The sequence below is a fragment of the Carettochelys insculpta genome, chromosome 5 (genome assembly GCF_033958435.1).
Source record: "Carettochelys insculpta isolate YL-2023 chromosome 5, ASM3395843v1, whole genome shotgun sequence".
In the NCBI taxonomy this organism is placed as follows: Eukaryota; Metazoa; Chordata; order Testudines; family Carettochelyidae; genus Carettochelys; species Carettochelys insculpta.
Window position 1 is genome coordinate 129,260,205 of NC_134141.1, and position 19,659 is coordinate 129,279,863.

The 19,659-nt window shown below is 54.1% G+C and overlaps 2 protein-coding genes across 3 annotated transcripts in view; both read left to right on the top strand.

Moving 5' to 3' along the window:
* Positions 1-515: 515 nt before the first annotated feature.
* LOC142013914 (avidin-like) lies at positions 516-15,954 on the top strand. Of its 2 annotated transcripts, none has more exons than XM_074995923.1 (4): positions 516-720; positions 10,969-11,182; positions 12,334-12,454; positions 13,085-13,203. In XM_074995923.1, exons 1-4 carry the CDS (start codon positions 649-651, stop codon positions 13,152-13,154), a joined length of 477 nt encoding a protein of 158 aa, XP_074852024.1. In that variant the 5' UTR covers positions 516-648; the 3' UTR covers positions 13,155-13,203. The 2 variants fall into 2 exon arrangements, with proteins under 2 accessions (XP_074852024.1, XP_074852023.1); XM_074995922.1 differs by lacking the exon at positions 13,085-13,203 and adding an exon at positions 14,777-15,954 and having other exon boundaries at positions 529-720.
* Positions 15,955-18,378: 2,424 nt separating this feature from the next.
* Positions 18,379-19,659, top strand: part of LOC142013915 (avidin-like) — a 32,409-nt gene continuing 31,128 nt past the window's right edge. The window contains exon 1 of the mRNA XM_074995924.1: positions 18,379-18,536. Within this exon, the coding sequence (XP_074852025.1) occupies positions 18,468-18,536 (69 nt within the window). The 5' untranslated portion in view covers positions 18,379-18,467. The remainder of the gene's footprint in view (positions 18,537-19,659) is intronic.

Sequence of the window (19,659 nt, forward strand, 5' to 3'; positions counted from 1 at the left end):
TTTATAGGCTGCCCAGGCTGGGGCTGGCCTGGGCACCTCGAGTCAGATGCGCACTGCCGGGATGTGGGTTCCCAGCAGAAAGCAGCCGGGGACATCACTGTTTGGACGGCCAGCAGAAAGTGCCAGTGTGTTCAGGTGCCCTTGGTGCAGCATGGGGCTGGTGACAGGAAACTTCTCTCCCAGGCTCAGCTGCAGGAGTTACTTCAGTCAGGCCAGGCCAACAAACCTGGGCAGCCTCTGGCCATCAGCAGCATGAGGCTCCTGCGGAGCACCTCAGCTTCCCTCTCACTGCTCTCCCCTAGCCACGGCGCCTTCACATGGCCCTGCCACTCCTCCCGCCCATGCGCTGGGATCTATCTATAGCTGCTGTCTGAGTGCACCTTTCGTCGCTGGTGGGGCACACTGCCCCTCTCGCTTGCGCTCTGGCTTGCTGCGCTGCCAGCAGCCTGCGGGGAGACTGAAATAAACAAGATAGCGGAGGCGCCTGTTCGCTTCTGGGAATTGCCGGAGCAGAAAGAGGTGGCGCAGCTCAGGTTGCAGCCCCAGCCTGCGGGGAGGGGTATAAAGCCAGGGCCCGACGGGTGGCCCACATGCCACTTCCTGGGACACCCAGCTGGCTTCTGCAGGTGCCTTCAACTCTGAGAGATAATGGGAAAAAGCAACTTCTCCCTGATCCTCACCCTGGCACTAATGGCTGTTGGCAGCACTTCAGAGAGAAAGGTACAGGGCAGGGCTTGGGGCTGTGAGTTAGACTGGGGCAGGGTGGGGGGCCTGGAGGCTGGCTCTGGGACAGAGTAGAGGGCCCAGAGGTCTGGGTCCTGGCCCTGGGGTACAGCAAAGGGCCAATGGGGCTGGCTCTGGGGTACCGTAAGGGGATGAGGGGGCTGGGGGCTGGCTCTGGGGCAGGGTGAGAGTCTAAGCAGGCTGGGTGCTGGCTCTGGGGCAGTGAAAGGGGCCAAGGGGGCAGGCTTTGGGGTAATGTAAGGGGGTGAGTGGGCTGGGTGCTGGCTCTGGGGTGGGCTGAGAGTCTGAAGGGGCTGGGTGCTGGCTCTGGGGCAGGGTAAGGTGCTGGGGATGCTGGGTGCTGGCTCTGGGGCAGGGTGAGAGTCTAAGCAGGCTGGGTGCTGGCTCTGGGGCAGTGAAAGGGGCCAAGGGGGCAGGCTTTGGGGTAATGTAAGGGGGTGAGTGGGCTGGGTGCTGGCTCTGGGGTGGGCTGAGAGTCTGAAGGGGCTGGGTGCTGGCTCTGGGGCAGGGTAAGGTGCTGGGGGTGCTGGGTGCTGGCTCTGGGGCAGGGTGAGAGTCTAAGCAGGCTGGGTGCTGGCTCTGGGGCAGTGAAAGGGGCCAAGGGGGCAGGCTTTGGGGTAATGTAAGGGGGTGAGTGGGCTGGGTGCTGGCTCTGGGGTGGGCTGAGAGTCTGAAGGGGCTGGGTGCTGGCTCTGGGGCAGGGTAAGGTGCTGGGGGTGCTGGGTGCTGGCTCTGGGGCAGGATGAGGGGCTGGGGATGCTGGGTGCTGGCTCTGGGCCATCCCAGGCTCAGGCGGTCAGAGAGGTGACAGATGTGGTTCCAGTGATCATTTCTGCAGTGGGGCCAGAACCCCCCAGCCCCACAGATCAGGCAAAGGGGCAGCAGGTGGTGGCTGTGCAGGAGCTGGGGGTCATGGGGAGCTCAACAGGCCAAGCCCACTCTCTCTGTCCAGGGGCCTGCCATGTGCATGGCCAGTGCCGGGGAGATCTGTCTGAGCAGGGGTTCGGTAACAGACCCAGGACCATGAACAGGCCAGTAAGAGCTGCTGCCCAGGCCCACGGCGAGATTCAGCCCCACCTGCAGCCAGGGGGCGAGGGCTAGGTCTGAGAAGCAGCTTTCCAGGCAGCGGGACGCACAGTACAGGGGCAGCTGTCCCAGGGAGGCTGGTGAACCCCTCACAGGTGCTTGTTAACAGCAGGGTAAATAAACTCTTCCCAGGGCTGGCCTAGGTCAGTGTTTCTCAAATGGGGCAGCCTCGAGCCCCACAGATCAGCTCCTGCCCCAGCACACAGGGGGAGGCACTACAACCAGGAAGGCAGGGCATGCAAGGGGTGGGCCAGAAAGAGGCAGGTAAGGGGGGGCAGGAAGAGGTGGGGGGAGGGGAGGGCCTTGGGGCTGAGGGCGTACTTGGGGGGGTCCACAAAAAAGTTAAATCAAAGTGGGCCCCTTGAGCCTCGCTGGTCTTGGTACCACACAAGCCTCTGCAGTGCATGGGTGGGCCAGAGGTCTCCTCAGGTCCCTTCCAGCCCCATATTTCCAGGGGCTTAAAGCAGGAGGGTAAGAATCTGACTGGCTTTCTGTGCTGTGGGTGCTGGCCACTCTGCTTCACGCTGTGTCGTCAGTCTCCAGCTCTCCATGTGCAGGCTCCAGGTCCTCCACGGTGGGAGCTCCCACGAGCAATGCGGGGCCAAGATTTCTGTAACCACTCACGCTGGCCATGGCGAGAGGCAGGGAAATCTGCAAAGTGTCTCCTCCGGTGCATGGAACCCTGCTGGACAATGCCAGGAGCTCACTAATCTTCCATCCAAGCTGACAGCCTGTGATGGACTGGGCGAAGTGCATGTGTGAGTCAGGCTGGATGTGTGTGACAGGCAGAGCAGCTCCCAGCGGCTAAGGATGACCCTGGGGCTATAACCTAGGCTGGCAGGTAACACCTGTGCCCTGAACACAGAGGAGGGAGGAGCCGCGCTGGTTTTGAATTGGGGGCGGCAGTTGGAGGCTGGAGGGAAGAGGGAGGTGGAGGGAAGCCAGCCTGAGGAGGGGGAAAGCTACCCCCCAGAGGGGCACCCCTCGGGATCCTCTCCCCAGGACGGGTTGGAATGACTGTCTGTGACTGCTGCACTGACTCTTCTGTGAGAAACTGGGCCTCTGTTGCCTAATAAACCTCCTGTTCTACCTGCTGAGTGAGAGTCACTCCTGCCTGCAGACAGGGTGCAGTGCTTGAGGACCCCTGAACCCCATCATACAGCCACTCAAAATGCACCTTCCGCACCCACAAAGAACAGGGCCAGAGGCTCTTCTGGGGGCCAGCTGGTCCCCTGGGGTCTCAGAACCCACAGCACAGTATTTTATTGCAAAACAAAGTCCTCCCTCCTTTTCATAAGCCTGTGCATTTAAACCCTTCTCTTGAAGCCTCCACTCATGCTCTGATGAAGCAGGTCTTTGCCCACGAAAGCTTATGCTCCAAAATATCTGTTCGTCTATAAGGTGCCACAGGACTTCTTGTTGTTTTTGAAGATGCAGATTGTTTCTTTTCAGGTAACAAATCTGATGAACTGTCTCAAATTGCAGTGTCATTCGAAGAGGTTTTGGATCAAATTGATAAACTAAACAGTAATAAGTCACCAGGGCCAGATGGTATTCACCCAAGAGTTCTGAAGAAACTCAAAAGTGAAATTGCAGAGCTACTAACTGTAATTTGTAACCTGTCATTTAAATCAGCGTCTGTTCCAGATGAGTGGAGGATAGCTAACGTTATGCCAATCTTTAAAAAGAGCTCCAGAAGTGATCCTGGCGATTACTGGCCTGTCAGTCTGACTTCAGTACCGGGCAAACTGGTTGAAACTAGTAAAGAACAGAATTGTCAGACACATTGATGAACATAATTTGTTGCGGAAGAGTCAACACGGCTTTTGTAAAGGGAAGTCGTGCCTCACCAATCTATTAGAATTTTTTTGAAAGGGTCAACAAGCATGTGGATGGGGGGATCCTGCGGATGTAGTGTACTTAGATTTTCAGAAACCCAGTGACAAGGTCCCTCACTAAAGGCTCTTAAGCAAAGTTAACTGTCATAGGATAAGGGGGAAGGTCCTCTCTTGGACTGGTAACTGGTTAAAAGATCGGAAACAAAGGGTAGGAATAAATGGTCAGTTTTCAGAATGGAGAGAGGTAAATAGTGGTGTCCCCCAGGGGTGTGTGCTGGGACCAGTCCTATTCAACACATTTATAAATGATCTGGAAAAAGGGATAACAGTGAGGTGGCAAAATTTGCAGATGACACAAAACTGCTCCAAATAGTTAAGTCCCAAGCAGACTGTGAAGAGCTACAAAAGGATCTTAATAAATTGGGTGATTGGGCAACAAAATGGCAGGTGAAATTCAATGTTGATAAATGCCAAGTAATGCACTTGTGAAAATAGAATCCCAGCTATACATACAAAATGATGGGGTCTGACTTAGCTGTTACCACTCAAGAAAGAGGTCTTGGAGTCATTGTGGATAGTTCTCTGAAGACGTCCACTCAGTGTACAGTGGCAGTCAAAAAAGCTAACAAAATGCTGGGAATCATTAAGAAAGGAATAGATAAGACAGAAAATGCCATATTACCTTCATGTAAGTCCATGGTACATCCACATCCGGAACACTGTGTGCAGATGTGGTCGCCCCATCTCAAATAACATACACTGGAATTGGAAAAGGTTCAGGAAAGGGCAACAAAAATGATTAGAGGTCTGGAGCGTCTGCCATATGAGGAGAGAGTAATGAGCCTGGGACTTTTCAGCTTGGAAAAAAGATGATTAAGGCGGGATATGGTAGAGGTCTATAAAATCATGCAGAAAATTCCGGAAACCAGAAAAGCTCACTCAGTCCCATCATCCAGTCCTATGCAGAGCTGGTCACTGATTCTGGTTCCACTAGGCTATACGAGTAAAGGCATTTAAGAAACACTATCATACCGGGATATAAATTATATCGGAAAGACAGAACAGGTCGTGCGGGTGGCGGAGTGGTACTATATGTGAAGGATAATATAGAATCAAATGAAACAAAAATCCTAAAAGAATCAAAATGTTCCATAGAATCATTATGGATAACAATTCATTCCTCTAATATGAATATGGCATTAGGAATATATTAGCGACCACCTAACCAGGACAGTGATAGTGATGCTGAAATGTTAAGGGAGATTAGAGAGGCTATCACAATAAAAAACACAGTAATAATAGGAGATTTCAATTATCCCCATATTGATTGGGTACATGTCACCTCAGGACAGGATTCAGAGATTAAATTTCTTGATGCCTTAAATGACTGCTTCTTGGAGCAGCTAGTACAGGAACCCACAAGGGGAGAGTCAATTCTCGATCTAGCCCTGACTGGAACGCAGGATCTGGTCCAAGAGGTAACTGTTACTGGACCGCTTGGAAATAGTGACCACAATATAATAACTTTTAATATTCCTGTGTTGGGAAGAACACCACAGCGGTCAAACACTCTGGCATTTAATTTCAAAAAGGGGAATTACACTAAAATGAGGAAGCTAGTTAAACAGAAACTAAAAGGTAGAGTAACTAAACTCAAATCCCTGGAAGCTGCATGGAAACTGTTTAAAGACACCATACTAGAGGCCCAACTTAAATGTATACCCCAAATAAAAAAACACAGTAAGAGACCTAACAAAGAACCACCATGGCTTAACAGCCATGTTAAAAAGGCAGTGAGAGAGAAAAGGGCAGCTTTTAAAAAGTGGAAGTCAAATCCTAGTGAGGAAAATAGAAAGGAACATGAACACTCCCAAATTAAGTGTCATAATGTAGTAAGAAAAGGCAAAAAAGATTTTGAGGAACAGCTAGCCAAAAATTCAAAAAACGATAGTAAAATGTTTTTTAAATACATTAGAAGCAGGAAGCCCGATAAAAAAGCAGTGGGGCCCTTGGACGATAAAGATATAAAAGGAGCGATCAAGGAAGATAGTGCCATTGTGGAGCGATTAAATGATTTCTTTGCTTCAGTCTTCACGGCTGAGGATGTTACAGAGGTTCTTAAATCTGAGCCAGCCTTTTTAGGTGACAAATCTGAGGAACTCTCCCAGATTGAAGTGACATTAGAGGAGGTTTTGGAGTTAATTGATAAGCTGAATAGTAACAAGTTTCCAGGACCAGACGGTATTCACCCAAGGGTTCTGAAAGAACTCAAATGTGAAATTGCGGAGTTATTAACAGTGGTTTGTAACCTATCCTTTAAATCCGCTTTGGTACCCAATGACTGGAAGACGGCCAATATAACGCCAATATTTAAAAAAGGCTCTAGAGGAGACCCTGGCAATTATAGACCAATAAGTCTAACATCAGTACCAGGCAAATTAGTAGAAACAATAGTAAAGAATAAGATTGCAAGGCACATAGAAGACCACGAATTGTTGGGCAAAAGTCAGCATGGTTTCTGCAGAGGGAAGTCGTGTCTAACTAATCTATTAGAATTCTTTGAAGGGGTTAATAAACATGAGGACAAGGGGCACCCAGTGGACATAATATACCTAGATTTGCAGAAAGCCTTTGACACGGTCCCACACCAAAGGCTTTTATGTAAATTAGGCAGTCATGGGATAGGAGGAAAGATCCTTTCATGGATCGTGAATTGGTTAAAAGACAGAAAACAAAGGGTTGGAATAAATGGTAAATGTTCACAATGGAGTGGGGTAACTCGTGGTGTTCCCCAGGGGTCAGTCCTGGGACCGATCCTGTTCAACTTGTTCATCAATGATCTAGAAAAGGAGGTAAGCAGTGAGGTGGCAAAGTTTGCAGATGACACCAAATTGTTCAGGACAGTCAAAACCAAAAGGGATTGTGAAGAGCTACAAAAAGATCTCAGCAAACTGAGTGATCAGGCAGCAAAATGGCAAATGAAATTTAATGTGGGTAAGTGTAAGGTAATGCACATTGGAAAAAATAACCCAAATTACACGTACAACATGATGGGGTCAAATTTAGCTATGACAGATCAGGAAAGGGATCTTGGAGTTATAGTGGATAGTTCTCTGAAGACATCCACGCAGTGTGCAGCGGCAGTTAGTAAAGCAAATAGGATGTTAGGAATTATTAAAAAAAGGATAGATAATAAGACAAAAGATATCATACTTCCCCTATATAAAACTATAGTATGCCCACATCTTGAGTACTGCGTGCAGATGTGGTCTCCTCACCTCCAAAAAGATATATTGGCATTAGAAAAGGTTCAGAAAAGGGCAACTAAGATGATTAGGGGTTTGGAATGGGTCCCATATGGGGAGAGGCTAGAGAGACTGGGACTTTTCAGTCTGGAAAAGAGGCGATTGAGGGGTGATATGATAGAGGTATATAAAATCATGAATGGTGTGGAGAAAGTGAACATAGAAAAATTATTTATCTTTTCCCATAATACAAGAACTAGGGGACACCAAATGAAATTGATGGGTAGTAGGTTCAAAACTAATAAAAGGAAATTTTTCTTCACACAGCGCACAGTCAACCTGTGGAACTCCTTGCCGGAGGAGGCTGTGAAGGCCAGGACTCTATTAGGGTTTAAAAAAGAGCTCGATAAATTTTTGCAGGTTAGGTCCATAAATGCCTATTAGCCAGGGGTAAAGTATGGTGCCCCTAGCCTTCAGTACAAGGACAGGAGATGGGTGGCAGGAGATAAATCACTTAATCGTTGTCTTCTGTTCTCCCTCTCTGGAGCACCTGGCATTGGCCACTGTTGGCAGACGGGATACTGGGCTGGATGGACCTTTGGTCTGACCCAGTATGGCCATTCTTATGTTCTTATGTTCTTATCATGTTTGGTGTGGTGAAAATAGATAAGGAATTGTTATTTACTCATTCTCACAACACGAGAACTAGGGGTCACCAAATGAAATTAATAGGCAGCAGGTTTAAAACAAACAAGAAGAAATACTTTTTCACACAACACACGGTTAACCGGTGGAACTCCTTGCTTGAGAATGTTGTGAAGACCAAGACTATAGTAGAGTTTAAAAAAGAGCTAGATAAATTCCTGGGGGACAGGGCCATCAATGGCTGTTAGCCAGGATGGGCCTGGTGTACAGACTAACTCAACTACCTGTCTGATACTTTATTTCCTGGTTTGTGGAGTCTGCTTCGTGTCCAGTGTTCAGGGTAGCTGGGTTAGTCTGTCTCTTCAAAAACAACAAGTCATCCTGTTGGAGCCAATCGTGACTCGTGGCCTTGCTGCTTAGGCCACTTCGGTGTGGGAAAAATGAATGAAAATGGTCTGCGTCTTCTCGAACTTTGCACATACCACAATCTGTGCGTCACAGACACATTTTTCCAAACCAAGCCACAGCACAGAGTGTCATGGAGACACCCACGCTCGAAACACTGGTGTCAACTAGACGTGGTCATCGCTAGACCTGATAACCTCAAAAACGTCCTCCTGACACACAGCTATCACAGTGCTGACTGCGATACGGACCACTCGTTAGTTTGCTTCAAACTCTAGGTGATTCCCAAGAAGCTGTACTGCTCTAAACCCACTGGAAGGCCCCACATCGATGCCAGAAAGACGGCAAACTCAGAGAGAGCTGAAAAGTTCAGAGCGACCCTCGAGGAGAATCTGCACAGCAGCCCTGGGGGTGCGGATGTGACATCCGGATGGCAGCATCTGGCAGATACAATGTACAACACGGCCTTGTCGGTGTTTGGAAGAAGAGCTAGAAACACAAATGACTGGTTCGAAGCTAACTCCGATGAGATGATTCCAGCCATTGAAAAGAAGCGTGCTGCGCTCCTGGAGTACAAACATTCGCAGAGCCAGAATACCCTGCAAGCGCTCAGAGCAGCCAGAAAAACAGTACAGCAGACGGCCAGGCGCTGTGCCAACAACTACTGGCTTGAGCTATGCAGCAGCATCCAGACCAGTGCTGACTCCGGTAACCTCAGGGGAATGCACGAGAGCATCAAGAAGGCATTAGGACCCACCCAGAACAAGATGGCACCTCTGAAATCCAAATCTGGTGAAGCCATCACTGACAAAGCCAAACAGATGGAGCGCCGGGTCGAGTACTACTCTGAGCTGTACTCACGTGAGAACATTGTGGTCGACTCAGCCCTCGATGACGTCGAACTCCTACCAGTAATGGACGAACTGGACCAGGAACCAACTGTGGATGAAGTGAAGAAAGCCATCGACAGCATTGCAGCAGGCAAGGCCCCGGGCCAGGATGGTTTACCACCAGAGGTAATCAAGTGTGCCACAGACACTCTCCTGGAACCCCTACATGAGCTACTGTGCCTGTGCTGGAGAGAGGGAGAGGTTCCACAGGATATGCGCGACGCTAACATCGTAACCTTGTATAAGAACAAAGAAGACAGAAGCGACTGCAACAATTACCGTGGAATCTCCTTCCTAAGCATCACTGGTAAACTGTTCACTTGCATCATTCTCAGCAGACTCCAGAAGATTGCTGAGAGGGTGTATCCTGAATCACAGTGCGGATTCCACGCAGAGAGATCTACGATTGACACGGTCTTCTCTCTGAGGCAGCTGCAGGAGAAATGCAGGGAGCAAAGGAAGCCACTATACATAGCCTTCATCGACCTAACCAAGGCCTTCGACTTGGTCAGCGGGGATGGACTGTTCAAACTGCTCCACAAGGTAGGCTGTCCACCATGGTTACTCAAGATGATCCAGTCTTTCCACGAAGACATGAGAGGAACCATCCAATACAATGGCACATTATCGGATGCTTTCAGCATCAGGAGAGGCATCAAACAAGGATGCGTCCTTGCTCTGACATTGTTCGGGATCTTCTTCGCACTCCTCCTGAAGCACACCTTTGGATCTTCAACAGAGGGCATCTTTTTGCACACAAGATCTGATGGGAAACTGTTTAATCTTGCAAGGCTGAAAGCTAAATCTAAGGTGCAGGAAGTCCTCATCAGAGATATTCTGTTCGCAGATGACGCTGCTGTAGTGTCACACACAGAAGACCAGCTTCAGAAACTGCTGGATAGGTTCTCCAAAGCATGCAAGGACTTTGGGCTCTCCATCAGCCTAAAGAAGACAAATGTACTTGGTCAGGACGTTGCTGATTCTCCATCAATCAGCATTGACAACTATTCGTTCGAGGTCATCCACGAGTTCATTTACCTCGGGTCCACCATCACTGACACCCTATCGTTGGAGACTGAGCTAAATAGGAGGATCGGAAAAGCTGCCACAACTCTGTCCAGACCCAGCGAGAGAGTGTGGAATAACAACAAGCTGTACACTCACACCAAAATGCAAGTCTACAGAGCCTGCATCCTCAGCACCCTCCTTTACGGCAGCAAGACTTGGACCCTGTACGTCCTCCAGGAAAAGACGCTGAACGTCTTCCACTTGCGCTGCCTCAGGTGCATCCTTGGAGTATCATGGAAGGACAGAGTGTCCAACACCACCATCCTTGAGCAAGCTGGAATCTCAACCATGCACATCCTCCTCAGGCAGCGGCGGCTCCACTGGCTTGGCCATGTCCACAGGATGAATGATGGAAGGATCCCAAAAGACATCCTGTATGGTGAGCTAGCCTCTGGCAAAAGACCTTCCGGATGCCCCCAGTTGCGCTACAAAGATGTCTGCAAGAGAGACCTCAGGGAGGTAGACATCGAGCCGGACAGCTGGGAGGAGCTGGCAGACGATCGCAGAAGATGGAGGCAGGGGTTACACAAGGGCCTTCAGAAGGGCGAGATGAAGATCAGACAGCTAGCAGAGGAGAAGCGAGCGCACAGAAAGCACAGCAAGGACCTGCCAGACACTCATTACACATGCAACAGATGCAGCAAGGACTGTCACTCTCTTGTGGGCCTTCACAGTCACAGCCGACGCTGCAAATGGAATGGAATTCAAATGCAAATGGAATTACGAAGGGCGCAATCCATAGTCTACGTAGACTGAAGGACGCTGCTACCTCCTGTGGCACCGTATAGACTAACGGGTATTTTAGAGCATGAGCTTCTGTGGGAAAAGACCGGCTTCACCAGAGCAGCAGTTGGGGGGTCCGGAGGAGGGTTTAAATACACAGGTTTATAAAAAGGAGGGAGTCCCAGTCAAGAGGACGCAGACTAACTTGGCTGCCCTGCTGGTATTTTATTGCCTGGTATGTGGGGTCTCCTTAGTGTCCAGAGCTTGGGGGGCACAGCCTCAGCTCAGGATGTGAGCCTGGGACCCCGTCTGCTCCCCTTCCAGTGTGAACTCTCTGGACTGTGGCGTAACGACCTGGGCTCGCTGATGGAAATCTATGCAGTGAACAGTACGGGAGAGTTCTCTGGGGAGTACCTCACAAGCGTGACGGCCACCAGCAGCTGCATCCTCCGGTCGCCCCTGAAGGGAGCCCAGCACAGCACGCAGCAGAGGGCCCAGCCTGTCTTTGGCTTCACTGTCAACTGGGAGAATTTCTCAAGTATGTGCCAGCAAAATATAGAAAGTTATTTACCTTTTCCCATAATACAAGAACTAGGGGACACCAAATGAAACTGGTGGGTAGTCGGTTCAAAACTAATAAAAGGAAATTTTTCTTCACACAGCGCACAGCCAACCTGTGGAACTCCTTGCCGGAGGAGGCTGGGAAGGCCAGGACTCTAACAGGGTTTAAAAAAGAGCTCGATAAATTTTTGCAGGTTAGGTCCATAAATGGCTATTAGCCAGGGATAAAGTATGGTGCCCTCGCCTTCAGAACAAGGGCAGGAGATGGATGGCAGGAGATAAATCACTTGATCGTTGTCTTCTGTTCTCCTTCTCTGGGGCACCTGGCATTGGCCACTGTCGGCAGACGGGATACTGGGCTGGATGGACCTTTGGTCTGACCCAGTATGGCCGTTCTTATGTTCTTATGTTCTTATGCACTGCTGGGGGACAGGGCCGGAGGGGGATTCCTGCTGCTGCCGGCACAGCTGGGGGCACCGGGGCACCTGACAGGTGCTTGGTTTTGTCAACATGCCAGAAATTGTTGTGGGAAATGTGGCTGGTTGCAGTGGTTGTGTTCAATAATTGGAAGTTACAGTGAAATGCGCACGGCACCAGTGAGCCCAGTACTGGCTCCGGGCCCAGCTCTGGCTCTGCTGCCCACATTTCCAAAGCACAGGAAAGCCTTTATCAGCTGCCCTTTGCATGGCCTCTGAAGGGCACCAGGTGGCCCGAGAGGAGCCTGGCACAGCAGCCAAGGGGGCAGAGGGAGGACCGGAGGGAGATCTGTCCCTGGCACACAGACAGAAAACGCCAATGGGGCGATGCTGAGGAGGGAGCAAGTGCACTTTGGAAATGGCCTAGACTTGGGGGACTGGGGTCTGGAGAAGTGCAGTCTCATCAGGCCCCAGGCCTGTCCCCATCCTGCCCCGCACTGTCTCACGAAGCTGCCCCTGCTGCCGTGCCATTTGGTGGGTGCCTTGGGATGGGCCCCATCGGGGACAGATGCTGCAGAGGCCGAGAGCGGTGCTGTAGGTACGCCTGTGGCATGGGAGCGGTATCAGTGCCACAGCGCGCTCCCTCGAGCTCCCTGGGGGCACAGCGCTTGACACCGTCTCTGCCTCTCACTCCTGGGCGGTTCCCTCGCAGACTCGACGACTGTCTTCGTGGGCCAGTGCTTCGTGGATGAGAAAAGGAAGGAGATTCTGAGGACCATGTGGCTGCTGAGAGAACATGTTGGATCCCTTGGAGACAACTGGCGAGCGACCAGGTGGGTGAGGGCACAGGATGGCCAATCCCAAAGGAGCTACCTGTGGAGCTGGGCCTGTCCCAGCCCAGAATCTCACACTGCTGTGACTCCCCTTTGCCCCTCTGGGTGTGGCTGGGGGCAAACGAAGTGGTGTGAATGTGAATGAAGCTGGTCTTGCCACACCCCAGGGCTGTGTGTGGTCCCCCAGCAGGCCAGGCCAGGCCAGGTCCCCCCACAGATCTTCTCCAGGAATTTGCTAATGGGTGAGCAGCCCACTGGGGTGGCGAGGGGAGCACCTCTGGGAGCCAAGTCAGTGCCAGGCACAAACGAGGAACAGCCCTTGCCAGCCCACCCCAGAGGGTGTGCCCAGGCATACAGCCTGCAGAGCCCCAGCCTTCCTCCAGGGTGAGGCAAATGGCTCTGGGGCCCGGTTAGTGTGGGGTGCCCACAAGCAAGCTGTGTCCCTCAGCTGCACTTGGGAGCACCCCCAAGGTAACGTCTCTAGGAACAGGGTGCGAGTCACACCCTGGATGGAGCTGCTGAGACCCCCATGGGGTAGAGCCTGGAGGAGGGGCCTTCTCCAGACCGTGGTGCTCAGCCCCCAGCCTGGTGCCCTGACAACAGGGTGCCATCCTGCACTGCTCTCCACAGGAGGATCTGCTCTGACAGGCTCAGCGGTGCTACTGCAAATCTGCAACTAGAGCCAGAGGCCAGAAGCTGAAACAAGACAAATTCAGATTACAAATAAATCACAGTTCGTAAACAATAAAGGGTCACTGGAGCAGCTCGGCCAGGGCCGGGTGGGGATACGTCACTGGAGCAGCTCAGCCAGGAAAGGGTGGGGATACGTCACTGGAGCAGCTCGGCCAGGAACGGGTGGGGAAACGTCACTGGAGCAGCTCGGCCAGGGCCGGGTGGGGATACGTCACTGGAGCAGCTCGGCCAGGGCCGGGTGGGGATACGTCACTGGAGCAGCTCGGCCAGGGCCGGGTGGGGATCTGTCACTGGAGCAGCTCGGCCAGGGCCGGGTGGGGATACGTCACTGGAGCAGCTCGGCCAGGGCCGGGTGGGGATCTGTCACTGGAGCAGTTCGGCCAGGGCTGGGTGGGGATACGTCACTGGAGTAGCTCGACCAGGGCCGGATGGGGATACGTCACTGGAGCAGCTCGGCCAGGGCTGGGTGGGGATTTGTCACTGGAGCAGCTCGGCCAGGGCCGGGTGGGGATTTGTCACTGGAGCAGCTCAGCCAGGGCCGGGTGGGGATTTGTCACTGGAGTAGCTCGGCCAGGGCCGGGTGGGGATTTGTCACTGGAGCAGCTCGGCCAGGGCCGGGTGGGGATTTGTCACTGGAGCAGCTCAGCCAGGGCCGGGTGGGGATACGTCACTGGAGCAGCTCGGCCAGGGCTGGGTGGGGATTTGTCACTGGAGCAGCTCGGCCAGGGCCGGGTGGGGATACGTCACTGGAGCAGCTCAGCCAGGGCCGGGTGGGGATACGTCACTGGAGCAGCTCGGCCAGGGCTGGGTGGGGATTTGTCACTGGAGCAGCTCGGCCAGGGCCGGGTGGGGATACGTCACTGGAGCAGCTCAGCCAGGGCCGGGTGGGGATACGCCACTGGAGCAGCTCAGCCAGGGCCGGGTGGGGATTTGTCACTGGAGCAGCTCGGCCAGGGCCGGGTGGGGATACGTCACTGGAGTAGCTCGGCCAGGGCCGGGTGGGGACACATCACTGGACAGCTCGGCCAGGGCCGGGTGGGGATACGTCACTGGAGCAGCTCGGCCAGGGCCGGGTGGGGATACGTCACTGGAGCAGCTCGGCCAGGGCCGGGTGGGGATACATCACTGGACAGCTCGGCCAGGGCCGGGTGGGGATACGTCACTGGAGCAGCTCGGCCAGGGGTGGGTGGGGATACGTCACTGGAGCAGCTCGGCCAGGGGTGGGTGGGGATTTGTCACTGGAGCAGCTGGGCCACGGCTGGGTGGGGATTTGTCACTGGAGCAGCTCGGCCAGGGCTGGGTGAGGCTCTGTTACTGGCAGTTTTAAATTATGCGTCTCTCAAAAGTTTGCTCTGTCTCAGTCCTTGTGTCTGAACTTGAAGCAGAAATTAATTCAAGGAAGCGATCTGGCCTGTGCCGTGCAGGGGGTCCGACCAATCCCATGGCTTGTGCAGCATAGATGGTGTCGGGCAGCGGGTGTCAGAGCAGCCTTAGGGCCTATGCCATGTTCTGGGCTCAGACTGGCTGATCACATGGCTCACTTCTGGCCTTGGAATTCATGAATCGATTGCTGCTCCTGCTCCCGGTCTGGTGCAGCTGTGAGTAACCCAGCCCTGTGCTTCCCTGCAGGGTCGGCACTAACATTTTCACCCGGAAACGAAATCTAGTGCGGGGGAAAATCCTTCACGACCATGCTCCATCCTGCGGGACTCCTGTTCCAGCAGCACAGTGAACACTCTCCACCCCACGGCTACTCGGCCCACCCGGTCTCTCCTGGGCTCTCTGGAGAGTGTCTTCACCAGTGTCACAGCAGTTTGCTAGGCTGCAGAGTCCCACATCTCTGGCTCCATCTCCCCTGGCTCTCCTGTCCCCACTCTCCATACTGCTGCCCACACCCCTCATGATGCAGCTTGAGTCCTCTCCCTGCAGACCTCTAGTGCTGGAGGCAAACAAGACTCATGTTTTTGTCATTCTTGGCTCTGCCAGTTGTGACTCCAGCGGCCCCTCTCTGGCGTCTCTGGAAAGTCCTGGAATCCACCCCATGATGCCCCGGCAGCTCTGTTGCCCTGGTTCACTCCTTTCCTCCCCACCCTTCAGCCCATGGCAGAGATCGTACCAGTCAGGTCTGGTGTCCCGAGGAGATGGTGCTGCCCTTCTAAATGGGCTGTGCACCAGCTCCAGCCTAGCCTGTCAGCGCCCCCAGCCCTAAGGTTCATGTCTCTCGAGAGCTCCAGCCATGTGTGAGTTCTGGAGTTTAGGTACTGATGGGAAAGTACTATCCCAGGCTGTGAGCTGTGACCTGGCAGCACCACACACTGCTGCTCACTCTTCCTCCCCAGGGCCTGGGCCAGTGGGACGGGAACTGCAGCCTGCAGAGGTGTAAAGCGCTGCGGCCACCGTCCTTCGCACAGCTGCCCGTGGTGCTGACTAGAGTGGCCTTGTCTTGCCTTGGGCTCTCCTGTTGGTTGGTCTGTGTCATAGACTCATAGGACGGGAAGGGATGGGTCCCTGTAGGTCACCTCGGCCAAGCCCCTGCACTGAGGCAGGACTAAGTACCCTCCCTGACAAGTGTCTGTCTAACCTGCCCTCAAGCACCTCTGGAGCAGAGGTTCCATCACCTCTCTAAGGAACCTGTCCCAGCGCATGACCACCCTGACAGCTAGGAAGTTTTCCTAATGCCCAACCCAAACTGGCCTTGCTGCAGTTTAAGCCCACTGCTCCCTGCCCTGTCCCCAGTGGACAAGGAGAACGCTGTATCACTCTCATCCTCATAAGAAGGTCTTATGTACTTAAAGACTGTTGTGACAGCCCCGTTTTCGCCTCATTTTTTCCAGTCATTCCTTGTAGGTTGTGGTTTCTAGACCTTTAATCCCTTTGGTTGCGCCTCAGGTTTTGCTCCAATTTGTCCACACTTTTTCCCCAAGTATGGTGCCCAGAACTAGACGTAATATTCCAGCTGAGGTCTAGTCGCTGTGGGATTGAGCAGAAGAATTACGTCTTTCTTACAACACTCCTGTCAATACATCCCAAAACGATACTTGCTTTTTTTGCAGTAGGCACACGACTCATAGTTCATTCATGATTCCTTATGACCCCCAGGCTCTTCCAGCAGTACTCCTGCTTAGGCAGGCATTTCCCATTCTGCACTGGGGCAATTCCTTATTTCTTCTCAACTGAGCCCTTTGCGCTTGTACTTCCTGTTGTTGCTGCAGGGATTTGGGCCTGCAGTTCCTGCCACTTTACTGTCAGCCGAGTGAGCAGGAAATACACGTACCACGTCAGGAGACCTCCAAGTTCTTTGTGAGGAAAGACCACATGCACGGTTTGGTGGTGAAGGCACTCAGCCCAGTGTATTGCTAGCAAAAGACGATGCTAGCTCACTGTCCAAAAGGTTGCAGGCATGCAAACACAGATTCAGCTGTGGCGAGGGAAAGGCTCAGTCAGCGCACCAAGATCCTGTCCCTCAGCTGCTCCAATGATGTCCCTCCTACGACTTCTTCTTCCACACTTTGGTGCAAACAAGTTGTGCATTATGCTCCGGCTGATGTTAGTACCCTTCCCGACCAGGTGTCCACCCCACACTGGCAGAGAAAGCACAACCCTGAAGAAGCTGTATGGGGAGCAGCCAATAGGAGTGGGGCTGTGAGGAAAAGCCGGTAAGGACCCAGCACACCCATAGAAAAGTGAGCTGAAAGGCAGAGTACGATCAGTTGCTGCTGAGAGCCCAGGCAGCACAGACTGTGTCCCTGGAGGGCTGAGCACTACAAGCCCCTTGGACAGAGCAGAGGGTGGCCCCTAAGACAGCAGCTGAGGCCCTGAGATGAGAGTGAAGAAGGCGCTGGGGCCCAGGAACTAGAGCAGCAGACTGAAGTTACAGAGGGGCAGCGAGAGCCCCGGAGTCGTAGGTGAGTCCAGGGCCCCCTGGGGAAGTGGCAGGACAGTTACACACACCACCACCACACCCCGGAAGAGGGAAACCCAGAGACCTGCCTAGCTGGAGGAGTGAGTTGCGGTCTGGGAGCTGAGAGAGGAGCCACAGGCGGGAGCAGGACAGTGCCTTGGGGATGCCTTTATGCAATTGTCTGAGGACTGGTGGCTTCCAAGTGCTGAAGCTGGAGCAACAGCATCACAAATGAGGCCCTCATAGCTCAATTTCACATAATGAGTTACTTCCCGCTTCCACTCTTCTCCTTGTTGAACCTCGTCCGATTTCTTTTGGCCCAACCCACCAATTCGTCTAGGTCACTGGGACCCCATCCCTACCCTCCAACATATCTACCTCTTCCTCTACCTTAGTGTCATGCGCAAACTGCCTGAGGGTGCAGCCCAGCTCCTCATCCAGGTCGTTAATGATGCTGTTGACTAAAATCAGCCCAAACCCGGCCCTTGGGCTCTCTGCTCAACACCGATCACCAAAGAGTGAGCTGCTGACCACCTCCAGTTGAACCCCACAAGCCAGCCAACTTTCCATCCACCTTCCAGTCCATTTATCTAGCCCATAATCTTTACCGTGGTGGTGAAAATACTGTGGGAAACCACATCAAAGGCTTTGTTAAAGCTGAGGTACATTACATTCACCACCTTCCCCATAACCACAGGTTAACTCAGCATAGAAGCTAATCAGGTCAGTCAGGCACAACTTGTGCCCTTGGTGGATCCATGCCGACTGCTCCCGATCTCTTTCCCCCCTTTCTGGTCAGCCTCACCTCTGTCCCCAGGAAACTCATGACAGGCGTTCTCATCGAACCCATTCTGAAGCACATGCCGGAGAAGCAGGTGATCAGGGACAGGCAGCACGGATTCACCGAGGGCAAGCCTATGCCTGACCAAGCAAATTACTTCTGTGATGAGATAATCGTCTCTGTGAATATGGGGAAGGCAGTGGACATGATACACCTGTCCTCACACACCCCATTACATGGCCAGACTCAGCTCTCAGAGCCGGGCACCTTCCTGTCTGTCACCACCGGCCAGTGCCCTCCTGGTCTCTGTCTGGCTCTGCCACGTGCTAGGCTCTGTCTCTAGCAGGATGCTTTGATCCCTCTTCTCGTGTCACTGCCCAAGTCACACGCTCATCTCACTTTCATTTCATGTTGTGTCCCTGCCAGCGGCTTGGGCTGGAGACTGAATGTCCGCGGGCCAGGAACAAAATACCCGATGTGCCTGCCTCTTCTGGGAACCGCCAGCACGGAGAAAAGCCACAGCTCAGGTTGCAGCCCCTCCAAGGGAATATAAAGACAGGGCCTGACTGGTGGCCTCAAACGTCAGCCTGGCCCCAGGCTCTGCTGGTTTCTACCTGCACAATCAACAGTCTCAGACGATGGGGAGAATCCTCTCTCTGACCCTTGTCCTGGCTCTGGTGAGCCGTGGCACCTTTTCAGAAAGAAAGGTACAGGCAGGGCATGTCAGGGCAGGGGACCGAGAGGCCTGGTGCAGGATCTCAGCCAGCTCAGGCTGGGTGGGGGTGTGGGTCTGTGGGGCTGGGGGCTGGCTCAGGTTGTGTGGGATGTGGGGCCCGGGGGCTGGCTCTGGAGTTCTGAGTGGGCTGTGGGGCCTGGGGGCTGGCTCTGGAGTTCTGAGTGGGCTGTGGGGCCTGGGGGCTGGCCCAGGCTGAGTGGGGTGTGGGGTCAGGGGCTGGCGCTGGGGTTCTGAGTGGGCTGTGGGGCCTGGGGGCTGGCTCTGGGGTTCTGAGTGGGCTGTGCGGACTGGGGGCTGGCCCAGGCTGAGTGGGGTGTGGGGCCCAGGGGCTGGGGGCTGGCCCAGGCTGAGTGGGCTGTGGGGCCCAGGGACTGGCTCTGGAGTTCTGAGTGGGCTGTGCGGACTGGGGGCTGGCCCAGGCTGAGTGGGGTGTGGGGCCCAGGGGCTGGCTCTGGGGTTCTGAGTGGGCTGTGGGGGCTGGGGGCTGGCCCAGGCTGAGTGGGGTGTGGGGCCCGGGGACTGGCTCTGGGGTTCTGAGTGGGCTGTGCGGACTGGGGGCTGGCCCAGGCTGAGTGGGGTGTGGGGCCCAGGGGCTGGCTCTGGGGTTCTGAGTGGGCTGTGGGGGCTGGGGGCTGGCCCAGGCTGAGTGGGGTGTGGGGCTCAGGGGCTGGCGCTGGGGTTCTGAGTGGGCTGTGGGGCCCGGGGACTGGCTCTGGGGTTCTGAGTGGGCTGTGGGGGCTGGGGGCTGGCCCAGGCTGAGTGGGGTGTGGGGCTCAGGGGCTGGCGCTGGGGTTCTGAGTGGGCTGTGGGGCCCAGGGGCTGGCCCTGGGGTTCTGAGTGGGCTGTGAGGCTGGGGGCTGGCCCAGGCTGAGTGGGCTGTGGGGCCCGGGGGCTGGCTCTGGGGTTCGGAGTGGGCTGTGCGGGCTGGGGGCTGGCTCTGGAGTTCTGAGTGGGCTGTGGGGCCTGGGGGCTGGCCCAGGCTGAGTGGGGTGTGGGGCTCAGGGGCTGGCGCTGGGGTTCTGAGTGGGCTGTGGGGCCTGGGGGCTGGCTCTGGGGTTCTGAGTGGGCTGTGCGGGCTGGGGGCTGGCCCACGC